Source organism: Mesoplodon densirostris, chromosome 3 (genome assembly GCF_025265405.1).
Source record: "Mesoplodon densirostris isolate mMesDen1 chromosome 3, mMesDen1 primary haplotype, whole genome shotgun sequence".
Lineage (NCBI taxonomy): Eukaryota > Metazoa > Chordata > Mammalia > Artiodactyla > Ziphiidae > Mesoplodon > Mesoplodon densirostris.
The window spans coordinates 129,289,236-129,306,913 of NC_082663.1; the positions used below are offsets into that span (position 1 = coordinate 129,289,236).

The following is a 17,678-nucleotide window of genomic DNA, read 5'->3' on the forward strand; positions in this document are numbered from 1 at the left end:
ACTGTACATTGGTGCCCTGCCCAGACCCCCTTTAGTAAGATGGTGCACCCATCCTGCAGGTGCAGTGGGTTGGCTTACCACTCACAGTTGCCCTCCTTCTCTGGAGAATAGCGCACTGCTGATGGAGCCACCTTGCCCACAAGGTTACCTATAGCCTTCAGCCAATGATGGACTAATGTGGGGAGGCAGAGTCTGTGCAAAGGGCCAGTCTCCTTACTTCAAGGAGGGACAACTCCAGATGTTTATGTTCCAGAGGCCTCCCCACTGCACCCCCCACCTGGGACCAGGCCAGACTTGACCTGAGGCCACATTTCTGCTCAGTTCCCTCCCCTCCCCCCATCGTGCTTCACCCCATCCCTTACAGGCTTCCCCTGGGAGCATATCCTCAGTAAACCACATGCACCTGAATCCCTGCCTCAGGCTCTGCTTCTAAGAAACCTGACCTGAGGTAATATGTTTAGATGTACTTGAGAAGGTACAGATATCAGATATTACATGGAAGCATATATCATCAATGTTAGCTCTAGATGCTGAGGTTATAGGAGATACCTCTAAAATTATTAGTCTTCTCATTCATCTACCATAAACTTGCATTAGCAGTGTTATCAGGGCAAACTTTTGAAAAACACCCTTTCTTCCAAGAGGATTCTTGGCCAGCAGGCTCCTTCCCATCTACTCTGCTCAGGTGTTTTAACTCCTCTTCCCTGAGTGTGAGAAGCTCTGAGAAGCCAAGCTACATCCAGAACCGTCTCAAAAAGAGCTTTTAGAACTGGGTCAACAGCCATTTCAGAGGAGCTCCAAGAAGACTGGGGTTCCAGATCTACCCTCTGGGCAGGAGCCTCAGCCCCTTTCAGAGAAGGTCCTCAGGGCTCAGGGAAATGGACAGAATGCGGGGGCGAGGGGCGTATCCAGAGCTGCGCGTAGCTCAGATGGTGCCTTTGTGCTGATTGTAAAAGGCTGGCCCTCTGATCAGCCAGGTGTGGGGGACATGGGCTGGATTCCGGCCGCCACCTGCGGGATGATACTGGAGTCGGCTTCAATCCCCGAGAGGTGGCTGCATCACGGCTCAGAGCTCAGGAGACCGGACTCCTCATTTCAGTGCTGTTTTCACACACAAAACCTCGCCTCCCGTGGATGAAAGCTGTCCTCAGGAAAAACTCAACCCAGAGCCCAACAGAGGCAAGGATTCAAGGGCCGTGGTCTATGCGACAGTCCCAGCTCCTGGTGGGGAGACTGGCATGTCTGTGCTCATTGATTTCGGCTGTCACTGCTTGTCAAAGAACAAACAAATCTGTAACCTAGTTTTCATTTGTGTAGCTGGATTCATGAACTTCTGACATTCCTGTCCTATTTCCAACAGTTACCATTGTTTTCTTTGAAACTGAAGGGTCTATTTGACCCCCTGGCCACTGCCCGCACCCCCCCCCCCAACAGCACATGCCTGATATTCACAGAAGGACTGAGAACACAGGCTCTGCAGTCAGACTCTCTGGGTTTGCCTTCCCGCTCCACCTCTTAGAAGTTGTGTAACTTTGGGCACATTACGTAACCTCTCTGAGCGTCCTCTCCTAGCGGCAGTGCTAATACCACTGCACTGGACTGGTGTGGGGAGTTAATGCAGTGATGCTTGTAGAGCACTGAACACAGAGCCTGGCACTAGGAAGAACTTAATAAATGAAGACATCATCACCTTCATCACTGACTAACCTCACTTCCCTTGGCCACCCCAGATCACCTGCTAAACTCTCAGCTTGTCTCCTGCTCCCTGGGGTGGCCTTTGGGGTTCAGGGGCGGGTCTGCCTCATCAGCAGGTGCTAATGGTACAGAGAACAGAGTACTGTCCTCCCCGAAGCAGGATCTAGGAGGTAAATGCTTTGTGCGCAGCACAGCTGGACCCACCTGTGCTGAGCCAGGGACCTCCCTGACCTAGTCCCCTGTGTATGGCTGGGCAGTGGCCATACACAGGCAGCAGCCAGTGACCTTGGCTGGACTCACGAAGCAGCCTGAATAGGACTCAGCCTAGTTTCTCTGGGCACAGACCCACTTCTCAGGTTCTGCATCCACATCTGGACCTCTTTGCACTTCTTTGGGCAGATTCCAATCTACTTTGAACTGAGATACTTGGAGGCCCAGGAAGCGGTACCCTCCAAGGACACTTCCAGCCCTAACAATAGCTTCAAGTTCCTCTGAGTGTATCCTGTTCTGAAGCTCAGCTCTGCTCTCCACGTCCCTGTCCATCAGCCACACCCACCCCCTCCCCACCATCATTTCTATTTTTTTTTTTCCTTTGGCTGCACCGCACGGCTTGCAGGATCTTAGTTCCCTGACCAGGGATTGAACCCGGAACTCCTGCAGTGGAAGCAAGGAGTCCTAACCACTGGACCGCCAGGGAAATCGCCCCCATCCTCATTTCTTCCACCCATCCTCAGAGACTAGCAGAGGCCTTCGCACATGGTGGGGCCTCAGATGCCCTTGACATCAGGTGAACAAATGGAGTAAATGACTCAGTGAGGATTATGAAGATGATAGCTGCCATTTCTGAGATTTTACCACCTGCCAGGCTTGTGCTAAGTGCTTTACTTACGATATCTCATTTAACCCTCACAACAGTTCTAGAAAGTGAGTAGCATGATTATCCTCATTTCACAGAGAAGGGTACTGAGTCTGAGAGGTTCGTAGCCTGCCCAAATTCAAACACCATATAAAAGGCAGAGCTGGGGGACTTTCCTGGTGGCCCAGTGGTTAAGAATCCGCCTGCCAATGCAGGGGACACGGGTTCGAGCCCTGGTCCAGGAAGATCCCACATGCCGTGGAGCAACTAAGTCCGTGCGCCACAACTACTGAGCCTGCACTCTAGAGCCCGTGAGCCACAACTACTGAGCCCACGTGCTGCAACTACTGAAGCCCTCACGTCTAGAGCCCGTGCTCTGCAACAAGAGAAGCCACTGCGATAAGAAGCCTGCGCACCACAACAAAGAGCAGCCCCCGCTCGCCACAACTAGAGAAAGCCCGCACACAGCAACGAAGACCCAATGCAGCCAAAAATAAATAAATAAAATAAATAAATTTTTAAAAAGGCAGAGCTCGGATTTGAATCCAGATGTGTCTGACTACAAACTCCATTCTCTTAACCACTATGTTATATATAATGCCCCAAACTGACGACTCAAAATCTTCATGGCTCAAAGGAATGAGAATCATATTAAGATTTAGGCAAGAGACAAGACTTCAGGTAAGGTTGTTCTGTGGGAGGGTACAGACTGAGAAAAAGTGGAGCAGCTTAATGATAATAAAGCACTTACGGGGGGTTGTTATTGTACTATGCTTTATGTGATCATCATAATCCTACAAGGTATGTATCATTTCCATTTTCCAGATGAGAAAATTGAGCTTCAGAGCAGTTAAACAACATGTCATGGATCATACAGCAATTAAGCAGCAAACCCAGGATTTGATCTGCAGTCTGTCAGCCCCAGAGCCAATAACTTACTCCTCCCCTTTAGAGCCGGGAATGAGCGGGCGAAGGAGGAGGCAGCGTTGACCTGAGACAGCTGCAATTGTGTAGCGGCGCACGCACACACGCACGCGCACGTGCACACACACACACACACACACCCCACCTCCTTCCTCCAGGACTGATGGCCTTTTTAAGCACCATGAGATTTTATAGTCAGAGACCACTCATGACCCCCTCCATTGTACAGTTGGGGAGCTGGAGGCCCAGAGGGGGTAGGAGCAGGAGCTGCCCACGGTCATAAACAGGTCAGGGGCCAGGATCCGACCAGGGTTGCCCCCGCCAGCCGCCTTGCCACCCCTTCTCCGACTCCAGCCCTGGAACCTCTAGCTGCTGTGTGTACAGCTCCGCTCCTTTTCCCAGGCACTGGGAAGGGGAGGTGCCTCCTGGGTATAAATAGCAGATGGAGATGCTTCTCTTCAGCCGGGAAGTTAACCCTTGGGGCCCTGGACATAGAGAGAGGCTTCCCTCCTGAAGGAGAAGTCTTGGTAGCTGTCAGAGCTGGAATGTTCCTTACAGAGCACCTAGACCTTGTTCCTCAAGTGTGGCTGGTGGGCCAGCAGCCGTGGCATCACCTTGCAGTGTGTGCAAAACCTCAGGCCCCATCCAGACCCACTCAACTAGAATCTACCTTTTAACAAGATGCCCAGCTGGTCCAGACAGTCCCCTCCTTGTGAAGATGGGAGAAGTGGCTCAGAGAGGGTAGTGCTCCTACCCAAAGTCACACAGCCGTTCCCTGACAAAACTATATCTAGAATCTGCACTCCCTCCCCTCCATGACTCAGAACCCTGCCAGGCTGGGACGCAGCCCCCTAGTTGTGCAGGGGTGGGGGAGGGGAGGTCAGGTAGCGATGTGCTCTCTCAGTGCCATCCTGCCCGCCCTGGGCTCAGCCGCTCCATGCAGCCAGCCTGTGTTCAGTCCACCCTGGGCAGGGGCCGCATTGGGGCTGGCCTCGGAGAGGCCAGCACTGCAGGTCTATGCAGGTGGGCAGGGCCATGGAGCCAGGCTGACTCAGCGTGGGGGTAGGTTTGGGGAGTGGGCTGCACCGGTCAAGGCCAAGCTTGGCCTATTTTCGTCTCTCTCAGAGCTTGGGGAGTTTTCCTGAAACAGCTTTTCTGAAGGAGGCTGCTGGCAGCGTGGGCTGGGAGGAAGGGCCCCTTCTTCACCTTCCCCCCCAACCAAGCTGCTCGCCGAGGAGTGTGGAAACCAAGACACCCCCTTTCCCACCTCTGTCGCCTCGGTCCCCGAGAAGAGAGCAGCTACCCCCTCCCCTCAACAAACAGCCACCAGGGCAGGCAGGGGAGCTGGGCCAGGCCCCACCTGTACCCCTCACCCATCCCCCATGCTCACCAATGTTGGGGTGCTTCAGCAGGCGGCAGATGCGGGCTTCACGCTCCAGCTTCTGGTGGTCTGAAACACAGATGCCCAGGTGAGTCCAGGTGCGGGAGGAACCTCCACATATCTCATCTCTCCCTCCCCACAGCCTCTAATGACCTCCACCTCCCAGGGCAGCACCTGGGCCCTGGGCAAGCTCGACTTTTGGGCAGAGCCTCTGGGTCCTCCAGGAAGGCAGTGGGTTGCAGTGAAAGAGAGAGAGGCTGGGTTTGCAATGACGCAGAAGTCCCTTCCCCTCCCTTGGCTTTCAGGGCTCTCAAACGAGGGGCATCTCCTTCTTGTATCAGAGCCAAGCTCCAGGCAGCCTGGAACATCCCGACTCCCACAACAGGCTCCAGCTGCCCCTCCTCCAGCCCTGCCCCTCACACTACACCCCAGACGGACTGAACTGCTGAACTCCACCTCTCCAGGCACGCGCTGCTCAGCCCTCTCACTCTGGAGTCTTCGCACACGCGGTTCTCTCAGCCTGGAAAGCTCCCTCTCAGCCTCCCACCTGTTCTTCACCGGCTGTCATTCACTCCTACCCATCCTTCGACGTTGCCCTTTCCTGGCAGCCTGCCCTGACTACCAGCTGGTAGGGGCTCCTCCTCTGTGCTCTCGGGGCCCCTGGACAGCACGTCCCATTCTGTCTCGGGGAGATCGCTGTCCTTGAGGACGAGGACTTGGTCTCTGTTGTGCCTGTGGCATCGACCCAAATGCCTGGCCCATAGTAGGTGCTCAAGAAATAACTGAATGAAAGAACAAACAACTGAATGAACGAACCTTTCTAAGGGAGTGGGAATTCTCTGCAGGAGAAGGGCCGTATTAATTCACAGAAGCCGCCTCCCGTGAGAGGAGTTGGGACCAGGGACACAGAGAGCCCCAAAGAATCTGCAGGTAGAACTTGGCCATGGCAGCCTCCGGGCTTACTCAGAGATCTCCCACCTGCTTCTCAGGACTTTTGTCCAAATCCCCTGGATTTCCCTGCCCACCTGGGAGAGAGGCCTTGCTTAGGGTCTGCACCTGTGGTCTCTGATACTGAGGCTGCTGAGAGCAATCACACCCGTGACCCCACTCAGTCCTCCCAACAGCCCTGGGCTATGGGCATCACTGTCCCCATTTTAAGCATTTTGCAGTTTCCTTTTTGGTGCTTTTCTCCAGTTTGGTATTTAATGCCTTAATTTTAAAAAACAAAACAGTATATAAAAGGAGCCGGTCGCAAATGTAGACTATTTACTATGGGCCAGGCATTATGCAGGGCACTTTATATGCATCTCAAGCCCTCATGACAGTCCTGTGAGGGTGGTGCTACCACTGTGCTGGCTTTACAGAGGAGGGAACAGAGATTCAGAGAGATTAAGCATCTGGTCCAAAGTCACACTGTGGTGAGCAGTGGCGCCACGCTTTGTACTCAGGCAGTCAGGCTCCAGGCGTAAGCTTTAAAACCTTAAGTCAGGGAGTTCCCTGGTGGCCTGATGGTTAGGATTCTGGGCCTTCACTGCGGTGGCCCAGGTTCAGTCCCTGGTCAGGGAACTGAGATCCCTCAAGCCGTGTGGCACGGCAAAAAACAAAAGAAAACAACAACAAAAAACAACGCTGTGCTGTCCCATTTTCCACACCCTGACTCATCACCACCTCCTCCACCTGCCCCCTATTCCCGAATGGGAAAATTGAGGCCCACAGGAGGGAACTCACACAGACACTCAGAGGCGGAGCCAGGACTAGAACCCCTGTCTCTGAATGGCCCCTCCAAAGCAGGTGGGCACCAGGGAGGATGATGAGGATGGTGAAAGTCCCAGCCCTGTCTCCAGGCAGCCAGCTCCCCTCTCCCCTTCCCCCTCCATTAGAGGAATCACCAGCCGTCCTCCAAGGGCTGCAGAAACCAAGATCAACACTGAAATGTGGCTTTTCCATCAGCAAAGCAATTAAGACCCATCCTCCTTCCATAGAGTGGAAGCTCCACTCCCCAGCTAAAGGCGGCTACAGGCTAGGGGAGGGGAGGCTGGTCCAGGCTTGGGGGCATCCCCCGGTTCCTCTTCCCTCTCTGCATCCTTCCATATCCTCCAGGGCAGGGGGAGGAAAGCTGATTCCCAGGCAAAGGAGGGGGATCCCCATCCAGGGCTGGCCAAGGGCCGTCCCTGAGCTGAGGAAGGCTGGACCCTCCCCAGCTCCAAACCCTGTCCCCCACCCACCCATCCCCAGCAGAACCAGAAACCAGGCAGCTCAAAGTGGGGCCTATCAGAGGGGGCTGGGGGCCTCCTGACCCAGGCTACACATTCAAGGGATAAAGGATCTAAATCCAGAATTCTGACGTTTTTCTCCATGCGAGGTCACCCGGGAACAGAGCTACACTGACAGGATTGAAAGAAGAAAACGTTGGTCACACAGCTTCAAATGTGTGCCTGGGGACTTCCCTGGTGGCTCAGAGGTTAAGAATCCGCCTGCCAAAGCAGGGGACAAGGGTTCGAGCCATGGCCTGGGAAGATCCCACATGCTGTAGAGCAGCTAAGTCCGTGCGTCAAAACTACCGAGCCTGCGCTCTGGAGCCCGCATGCCACAACTACTGAAGCCCACGAGCCTAGAGCCCGTGCTCCACAGCGAGAGAAGCCACTGCAATGAGAAGCCTCCGCACTGCAACGAAGAGTAGCCCCCGCTCGCCGCAACTAGAGAAAGCCCATGCACAGCAACGAAGACCCAACACAGCCAAAAATAAATAAATTTATTTTTAAAAAAATGTGCCTGGTTACCAGACCTCACTGCTGGAAAAACTAGGAACTAATTGTTTTTATAAATCTTGTAATCATCTTGTGCATAGTACAATTACACTGCATTGCAAATTCCAGTAATAAAGTCATTAATTTGTTGAATGTAAACATGTACTTTACACAATAATTTTTGTAACTCTGTTTGAAATATTTTCATTTTCTAATATGTAGGGAACCTCAAGAAACATAGGGACTGAGTTCCTCTTGACCTCTGAGGCCTTGCTCCATTAAGCAGATGGGGAAACTGAGGCCCAGTGCTAAAGGAGCAATCTCTATCAAAATCAAGGTGGTCATCAGGTGATCAAGCCTTATTACAACTCAGAGCTCTGAGAAACTACTCCTGAACACTCCCCCCAACCCCCAGCCAATAGTCCTGGGCAGCCACGGACCTCTTATTAAAATATAAATTAGATACTGACTTCAAACTTGCCAACAGTTTCCTAATGTACTTATAATACAATCCAAACTCCTCACCACATCCAGGAAGACTGCTGGGTGCTGGGTCCGACCTCATCTTGGCCTTGAAGCTCCAGCCACACTGGCCTCCTTTGCGGCCTCAGGCACTGCAAGCCCCTTCCCACCTCAGGGCCTTTGCACCTGATGCGCCCTCTGCCTGGAACACTCTTCTCCTGGGTCTTCTCATGGCTGCCTCCTTTTCAGGCAGGTCCCAGCACAATGTCACCTCCTCAGAAAGCTTCCCCGGCTGCCTTTTCTGAATGTCCCTCCAGCCCCATCACTTCCCCATTACCCTGTCTTATTTTCTTTGTAACACTCATTGCTACCTGAAATTACCCAGCTTACTTGTGTGTTTAATGTTCTTTTCAGTCTCCCTCCTGTAGAAAACAGGTGCAATGAGAGCAAGACCTCGTCTGCTGGCCTCTGCCTTGTTCCCAGGGCCTAGAGCCACACAGCAGCTTGTCCAAGTTCCCATAGCCAAGAAGTGGCAGAGCTGGGATTTCAACACATGTTCATAATTACTGTACTATATTGCCTCCCATTCTCATAATTGATAAATTAATCCATCCAGCTCAGTAGAGGCCCATGATGCTGAGGGGTCTGAGAGAAGCTAGTCTGCAGCCTCCTGCCTGGGTACCAGGAAGACTTGCTCCCAATGCCCATTATGATAAATGCTTTGTGAATCTTCTCCCTCGGTCCCTTGGGGCAGGCCTGGAGGCAAGATATTGGGGTTAAGGGGGCCAGCCCTGCCCAGAGCTCGGCAGGCAGCAGGTGGGTGGAAACTCTGGGGAGAGGTTCCTGGGGCCAGACAGTACCAGCAGGGCAGAGCGGGGCAAAGCAGAACCCTGGGAAGTGCAGTCAGGCAGCCTGAGGGCTCTGCCTGCAGAGGGGGCGGGCTCCAGCAGGCAGGTGGGCAGCGGGATTCTGGCTAGAGGCACAGGAACCAGGGCAGAAAATAGACCTCTGAGTCTCGGAACAGAAAATGTCCCCTCTCCGCACAGGACTTCAACAAGCCTCCAGATCCTAGGAGGTTGGAGAAATAATCCCGAGGGCCAAGAGTGCCAGGCAGGGGTAAGGAAGATGAGAAAGACCGGAAAGATGTGTCTTACTGCCTCTTCGAAGGCTCCCTTGCATGGACCTGAAGCTCAGAGGCAGCCTGAATGATCTCACCCCGTGCTTCCCACCCAGTGTCCTGGGACTGATGGCCAGGGAGCCGAGGAAGTGACCCCTCAGTGCTCAGGTGGACAGTGGGGCTAATGGAGGTCGCTGTATGAGGGCCAGTCACCTCTGGCGGCACCAGCCACATCTGCTTGCCCAGCGTGCCCTAAAATGTTGATGAATTCTGTGTGTGCCTGCCTGGCGAGGCTATAGCTAGGAAGCTTCCAGAGCCCCTGGCAGGGAACTGGCGCTGACAGGACTTTTTAAATGCAAGAGCTTGGGCCTCACCTCCTGAATCCCACACCCTCAGGGGTGGAACTGGGGCAGCTGTATTTTTCAAAAGGCCCCCAGGGGGATTTGGCAGGGACTGGGACAGGAAAATATTTTTACCTTCATTTCATGTCTTTATGGCTTCCTCGAATTGTTTATACTATGAGCATTTTATATAAAAGAGTAGTTTAAAAATAGACACAAAAAATCTCTCCCGGGTTTGGGAAACGCTTGATAGAAGAGGCTGACCCCGTGGAGAAGGGGAAGCCACAGCTCCCTGGGGAGTGAACAGACACCCCAGGGGGGCATGCCCCCCACCCCCGCTGGGAACTGCCAAAGTCACGGGGCGGGGGAGGGGGGAGTGCCAGCAAGAGAAGCTTGGAATGTGTTGCCAAATATTCAGCATCAAACCACTCCCCACCCCAGGCACCGTGAATGGCAAACAAAGAAACCTGCTAAAAGAAGCTCTGCCCCTCATCTCCTGCTGGGGAGACAAGCGTTGGCAGTTGGCAGACTTCTTTGAGAAGGTTCTCTCAGAAGCTCCCCACTCCCACCCTTCACACTCACCTAGGCCTGAGCGCCTTCCTCCCAGGAGGTCAAAGGCCCCTCAAATCCAGAGAGGGGGCAGTTACTGCACAGCCCAGAGTCTACACTGTCCCTGGAATGCTTAGTCACCTTCCAGAAAACAGGCAATGCTCCCTCCATTCCCCCATACGCATCTGTCTCTTTCTGTCGTGTGCTTGTGTGGATGTGGCTCTGAGAATGTGGTGAACTGGCCCAAGATTCCCCAGAATCCAGGGAGGACCTTGGTTTCTTTCTTTCTTTTTTTTTTTTTTTTTAAGATGTTTTTGATGTGGACCATTTTTAAAGTCTGTACTGAATTTGTTACAATATTGCTTCTGTTTTATATTTTGGTTTTTTGGCCGCAAGGCATGTGGGATCTTAGCTCCCCTACCAGGGATTGAACCTCACCCCCTGCATTTGGAAGGCAGGACTGCCTTCACCACTGGACCACCAGGGAAGTCCCAAGACCTTGGTTTCTGACCCTCCCTCATTTTGGGGGCAACCCAACCAATCACCCCAAGCCGTGGCTCTAGTCCCGCCCCCTCTGTATCTCAGGGATTGGGACATCTCCCTTGATCAATAGTGATGTAAAGCACAGAGAGGGCACCAGACAGCCACTAGTCACACAGCAACGGCAAGGCAAGTCCCAGCAACTGGGTGAGATAGCACTCCTACCGGCCTTCCTGCCAGCCCTGGCCCCCTGCCCCCGGCTCTGGCCCTTGACCTTCCACAGGTCTCGCCCTTCCACGCCAGCGTTCATGTGGACTGTGTGGCACGGAGGGCCCTGGTCTTCAGCGCACCACCCCCACCCCCAGCCCAGCCTCTCCTCCCTGCAGGACACTGGTCTGCCTATGGGGGGGGGGGGTTCAGTAACTAGGAGAAAGCACTGGGCTCCCAGCAACACTGAGCCAGAGAGATGAAAGGCAGCAGCACACGGTCCAACACGGAACATGTTGGGAGGCCTGCGGGGGACAATGTGCATCCTGTGCCAGCCTCTGTGAAATCCACACCTGCTGGGCCCTGGTCCAGACACAGCTGCCACTATGCCAGGCAAACACCTGGACACTTCACCAACCCCTCACACGATGTCTTCCACGCTGCACAAGGCATGAGCTGCACAGACCGCATCTGTACCCGCCTCACCCAACAGACCGTCCTCCACCCACTGGGGGTCCCCAAGGCAGCACAGACCCACCATTCAGAGCGGAGATCTTTGAAGATAATCCTCCCCAACGCGCTGACTATGGTCACCACCATTACCACCCTAACCACATGCTAAGGGCAAGAAGCAAAGCTTCTGTGCAGGCATTCCAAGTTTTAACGTCCATACAAATCACCAGTGTCTTATTAAAATGCGGTTCTGATTCCTTATATCTGGAATCATGAATTTGCATTCCTAACAATCTCCTGGTGATGCTGATGTTACTGGTTTAGGACCACTTCCTAATTAGAATTACCTGGGGATCATTTCCAAGTCACAGCCCAGACTAATTAAATCACAACTTGCGGGATCCAGGCATCAGGAGTGTTTGAAGCTCTCCAGGGGATTCCAGGCTTGGAAGCCACTGTCCAAGGGAGTATATAGGGACCAGAGGGTAGACTGGCTTGGTTGAAGCAGAGTGCACTTGGAGTTCACGGGACACTGGTTGAGCCCCCAGACGCATCGGGCGCTGTCCTAGGTGCTGGGCGTATATAGGGAATGAGACCCACTCCCACTTTCTTGGTGCTTATGGTCATGAGGGAACATAGATATTAAACAAGGCACCAAGCCAGTAAATGGGATAGCTCCAGGTTGGTAGAAAGCCACAAAGAGAGGAAACAGTAATGAGAGATATAAAATGGGGAAGTCCCCCTCAGGTTTGGGGGTCAGGGAAGTCTCTCAAAGGATGTGACATTGAACTGAGACCTGAAGGTTGATAAAGAGCTATCCTTGTAAGGAGCCAGGTAAGAGCATCCAGGCAGAGAGAAAGGTAGGTGCAGAGGTCTGGCGGTGAGAATGGAGGCAAGCGGCAGAAAAGCAGGGAAAGGAAGGCCTACTTGGCACCTTAGTCTTTACCTGCATGGGTGGATGAGGGGCAGAGAGCCTGGCTTGTGGGAGAGGCTGTGGCCTCCAGCCCAGACCCTCTAAGGAAGGAATATGGAGGTGTCTATTCTCATCATACCCACAGGAAGAAGAGCCCCCACCTCTGACAGCAGCAGCATCCAGGCGGACATACCCAGATCCTGGTTCTAACCCAAGGGGTAGAGGGAGGGCTGAAGGGAGAAGAGCCCCGGAGGGCAGGCCAGGCCCGGACCCACCGCCTACCTCTGGCCGAGAGCTTCTTAGTGTTGATGATCTTGGCAGCATATTCCTGGCCAGCCAGCACCTTCACACACCTGCGCACCACTGAGAAGGCTCCCCTAGGACAGAGAAGGCAAAGAGGGTGAGGGAGGGCCCAAGGGCTGCGTTCCCAAGAGACACCACAGTTCGTGCAGCTGCACCAGGCTGGGAGGGAGCCCTCGTTCAGTGCTGCTCGAGCTCGTAGGGGCTGCTGTGGCCCGATTCAGGGACGGAGCAGGCCCGGAGGCCCAGGAGAACCACTGGTAGTGAATCATTAGGAGCTTGGCCTCATGAGACATGAGACTTGTAGAGTCGTAATAAGTTAGGTTCACCAAATTCTAAAACATTAGAACCATGCAGTGTTAGAATCACAGAATCTAGGTCCCTGGAAATTTTCAGTTTTTTATTCTTTGAGTAGGTAACACATTGACATGGTTCAAAGTTCAAAAGGTACAAAAGTGTAGATAGGTAAAAGAGTCCTCCCCATCCCTGTACCCTAGTCTCCAAAGTCCCCTCCCAAGAGATGGCCAGTGTTACCAGAGCATCTTTCCACAGATACTCTCCCCAATACTGGATACTGGACCTTGCATGCTGTTCTGCATTCTCCTCTTTTTCAGAAATTTTTTAGAGATCCTCCTTCTGTATTATAACATAAAGAGTTCCTATTGTAAATCAACTCTACTCCAATAAAAATTTAAAAATAAATAAATGTTTTTTTAAAAAAGAGTTCCTCATTTAATCATGTGGCTGTCCTATAACTTACCTAGCCATTCCCCTGTCAATGGGCATTAGGTTACTTCCGATCTATAGCTATCACAGTGCGGCAATGACTAACCTTGTATGCGTGCATTACAATTACATTTCCCATGTGTACAAGTGTCTTCGACTAAACTTCTAGAACTGGTATTATTTGGTCAAAGGGTAGGTGTTGTTTGGTAATTCTGATAGATAATGAGAGATGATCCATCTTAGAGGTGTACCAACTTACTTTCGTACTAGTACGTGAGGGGACCATTCTCCTCCACCCTGGTCAACACAATGTGTTATCAAACTTTCATATCTTTGCTAGTGAGATGTGGAACGTGGTGACTCAGTGTAGATTTGATTTGGAATTCTCATATCAAGAGCGAAGCTGAGCAGTTTTTCATGTTTTAAGAGACTCCTGGGTTTTTATCTTCAAAGTATTTGTGACTGGGAGAACCTGGAGCAAGGGCTTGGGTTTCACTGCTCATAGGAGTCATTGTTGCCATGTGGAATGTGGCCCATTTCCCAGATTGTTTGATTTTTCGAGAAAAACTGGAAGTCTGGATATTTTCGTGACATTTCCCAATTTTTAAATACTGGTACCTTATTCCAAAAAATTTAAACACAGTATTTTGCCAAACAAAACTAGTTTGAGGGCTAGATCTGTCATCTAGGTGCCATGTTATACCCTCTACCAGAAAGGTCATCTGGTCCAACCCCTTCACATCACAGAGGAGGCCCCTAAGGGGCCAGACACTACCTGTGGTCACCACCATTACCACCTTAACCACAGGCTAATGGCAAGAAGCAAGTCTCCTGGGCAGCCTTCCCCAGTTTTAACGTGCATATGAATTACCCAGGCATCTTGTTTAAAAGGCAGATTCTGATTCCTTAAGTCTGAGGTGGAGCCCAAGATTTTGAGCTTCAGTGTAACTCGGGTAGATTGATTGCTCAAGGTCACACAGCTAGCTACAGGCCAGACCATGTCTAGAACTCAGATATTTGCTCCCCCAGGTTTTTGGCTTCTCTTCCACCCAGGGAGCCTACCGCTTGCTGGCCTGAATGCCCAGGTTCCTGAAATGGCCTCACCCCCACCATATCCTCCAAATTTTGATCCCCGCTCCTAAGCACACAGGCAGGTCCAAGCCACAAAAATGAGGCTGATGGGAGCAGGGGCAGACGCTGGCAGGCACCGAGGAAGCCCGCAGGCTGGCGGAGATGCTTGCTCTACACACACCCCTGGGCGTTGTGTCACTGGCTTCTTCGTGTCCGGGCTGCATGAAGGGAACGGATGGGAAACTGTGGCGAAGGATGAGGAAGAAAGATCTGGGAGGAGGGCTAGAGACCAGGAAATATGACCTCGTAGGAAAGCTGAGGAAGGCCAGAATTCATGGGCACAGCAACAGACCATCCGTGGGGTGTGCAGCCCTGTCTGTCCTCCACCTGGAGAGAGCAGCAGACCGGGTGTCCCTCCCTGAGAAGCCTCCTGGTGACATGTCCCGTTGTTTGTGCTCCCAGAGCACCCCACACCTCCCCATCTAGCCTAGGACTGTGCTTGCTCATTCAGCTTGTCTGTCCACCAGACGGAGGGTTCCTGAGGGCCAGGACTGGAATGTTCTCCACACTCATGCCCAGGTACCCAATGCTACCTACAAACAGGGCCTCCATAAATGTTATTATAGGAACAGGAGGCAGATTTAGGTGAGAGGTTCTGAAATGAGACAGGGAGAAGATTTCAGTCTGGGGTGTTAGGAATAGGAACAGGCATCTGAGGAAGGTGCGCACACTGGTCTCTCAAAGGTGCCCACCCTACCCAAACAGGGAGGTTTCTGCCCAGTAGGAGGCCATGATTCTCAGAAGCCCCAGGAGAGAGAATGTTTCAAGGGGCCACTTCTGGGAAAGGTATTGCGAACTCCAGGGAGAGGAGGAGCAGGGAAGGAGGGCTTGTCTCACTCACCAGCATCCAGCTCATGCTTGGGCCAGAGCTGGAGTTTAATTAACTTGGATGGAGGGATGGATAGAGTGAGGGAGAAAGGGAGGATGTGAGGCAGGGAGGGAGAAATATAATTTCTCCACTAGAGAAACAAAACTCCATTCTAGATAAAGACATTGGATCGATGGTTATCAAACTGGCTGTTTCAGAATGTCTTGAGAATCTTTTTTTTTTTTTTTTTTTGGCTGCATTGGATCTTCTTGGCTGCGTGCGGGCTTTCTCTAGTTGCAGCAAGCGGGGGCTACTCTTCGTTGCGGTGCGCGGGCTTCTCGTTGCGGTGGCTTCTCTTGCTGCAGAGCACGGGCTCTAGGCACATGGGCTTCAGCAGTTGCTGCGCGTGGGCTCAGTAGCTGTGGCTCGCAGCTCTAGAGCGCAGGCTCGGTAGTTGTGGCGCATGGGCTTAGTTGCTCCGCGGCATGTGGGATCTTCCCAACCAGGGCTCGAACCCGTGTCCCCTGCATTGGCAGGCGGATTCTTAACCACTGGGCTACCAGGGAAGTCAGGGAATTTTTTTTTTTTTTTCGGTACGCGGGCCTCTCACTGTTGTGGCCTCTCCCGTTGCGGAGCACAGGCTCCGGACGCGCAGGCTCAGCGGCCATGGCTCACGGGCCCAGCCGCTCTGCGGCATGTGGGATCTTCCTGGACCGGGGCAGGAACCCGGGTCCCCTGCATCGGCAGGCGGATTCTCAACCACTGCGCCACCAGGGAAGCCCCGGGAATCTTCTAAAAATACATATTCCAGGCTTCCCTGGTGGCGCAGTGGTTAAGAATCCACCTGCCGATGCAGGGGACCCGGGTTCGAGCCCTGGTCCGGGAAGACCCCACATGCCATGGAGCAACTAAGCCCGTGCACCACAAGTACCGAGCCTGCACTCTAGAGCCGCGAGCCACAGCTACTGAGCCCGCGTGCCACAACTACTGAAGCCCACACGCCTAGAGACCATGCTCTGCAACAAGAGAAGCCACCGCAATGAGAAGCCCATGCACTGCAACGAAGAGGAGCCCCCGCTCGCCACAACTAGAGAAAGCCCGCCCACAGCAAAAAAGACCCAATGCAGCCAAAAATAAATTTCAAAAAAACATATTCCAAGGCCTCTCCCAGACCTACCAAATCAGAACCTTCAGATGCGGGCCCAGAAATCAGTATTTTCAGTTAACAGGCTGCCCAAGTGATTGTTTCCCAGCCAGCTTGGCACTGCCCTGCCCGCCTTCTGGGGGAGTCCTGCTAGATGCCTGGTCCCCCTAGAAATCAGCATCGATGGGCCATCACATGGGGCTCTGTGCAGAGCGGCTCAAGAGGCTCTATGACCCTGGGCTCTGCCCCAGGAGCTGAGGACCTAAGAGCCATGTCTATAAAACAAGAGAAGGCACGCTTGCTGAACTTCCTCCTCAAAACACAGCACCAAGGTTTGTGTAAATCCCAGGCTCTAACTAGGGGTCCAGGCCAAGGGCGGAGCAGCTGCAGGAGCCCTGTGTCTCTGAACGTAGGCATATGAATTTTTTTTCTGGGGCAAGAATGCATAGCTTTTAGCAGATTCTCAGAGGGAGGAGTTTATCAAATCCAGTTCAGGGCTACTGATCCAGAGAACACCAGCCTCTCACATGCCCAAAAGATGTCCTCCCTTCAAATGCACATTCACCGCTAAGCTCCTTGGCCCTCGCAGCAACCCTGTGAAGTTGGAATTATGATCCCCTATTTCACAGATCAGGAAACCGAAGCCTCAAGGGAGCAGGCATAATCCTCTCGAGGCTGTGAAGAGAATCCAGGTCACCTGCCCTTGTTCTTCTGACTCCACCAAAGGCAAGAGAGCGTGACCCTAAAAAGCAGGGGCTCTGGGCTCACAAAGCCCTGTGATCTGATCGTGACTGACCCCCGACTGTGTGATATTGAACTTGGCCCTTCAACTCTCTGTTTCCTCCTATAAAATGGGGGCTATAATATCTCCCTCCTGGGTTTGTTGGGGAGATTAAGGGAGGTAACACATGCAAAACACTGGGCACAGTGCACAGTACACAAATCCCTGAATGGGGCAAGGAAAGGGTCTGGGGCAAGGAGCCCCTCTTTCTACCTATGCAGCCTCAGGTCTCCATCCACAAGTGGAAAGGCTCCTTCCTGCCTGCCCCGGTGGTGGGGATCAGGGAGAGGAGGGGCAGAGGAGAATCTGCAGCAAAAATGAGAGTGTGGGCAGCAAGCTCGCAGCCCTAACTTCCTCTCTTTTTTATCTTTTGTTTAAAAAAGGCATGTTTCTGCATTCTCGTCCCGCATGAGCCAGTGGCCACAGCCCAGCAGCCTTGGCAAAAAGAAGAGCCAGCCCACTCCTCCCACGGCCCTGAGCTGAGCAGGTGGCCAGTGGGTGGGTGGGTAGGAGCCTGGAAACAGGACAGGGTGGAAAAGGGGAGGAGGCCAAGGTGGGCAGGGCAGGATGGGAGGGAGTGACCAGGGGTCCCAAGAGGAAGGGATGAGGCCTGCATGTGAGGGCCCTACGTGAGTGGGGGAATGTCCATGGGAGGTACTGGGA

At 53.0% G+C, this 17,678-nt stretch overlaps 1 protein-coding gene across 1 annotated transcript in view; it reads right to left on the reverse strand.

The window, feature by feature from the left end:
- The window catches only part of CAMK2A (calcium/calmodulin dependent protein kinase II alpha), a 62,513-nt gene that overhangs the window by 33,387 nt on the left and 11,448 nt on the right, over positions 1 to 17,678 (reverse strand). Inside the window, exons 2-3 of the mRNA XM_060092056.1 lie at positions 12,408 to 12,502; positions 4,866 to 4,925 (exon numbers count right to left, since the gene is read on the reverse strand). Of these exons, the coding sequence (XP_059948039.1) occupies positions 4,866 to 4,925; positions 12,408 to 12,502 (155 nt within the window). The remainder of the gene's footprint in view (positions 1 to 4,865; positions 4,926 to 12,407; positions 12,503 to 17,678) is intronic.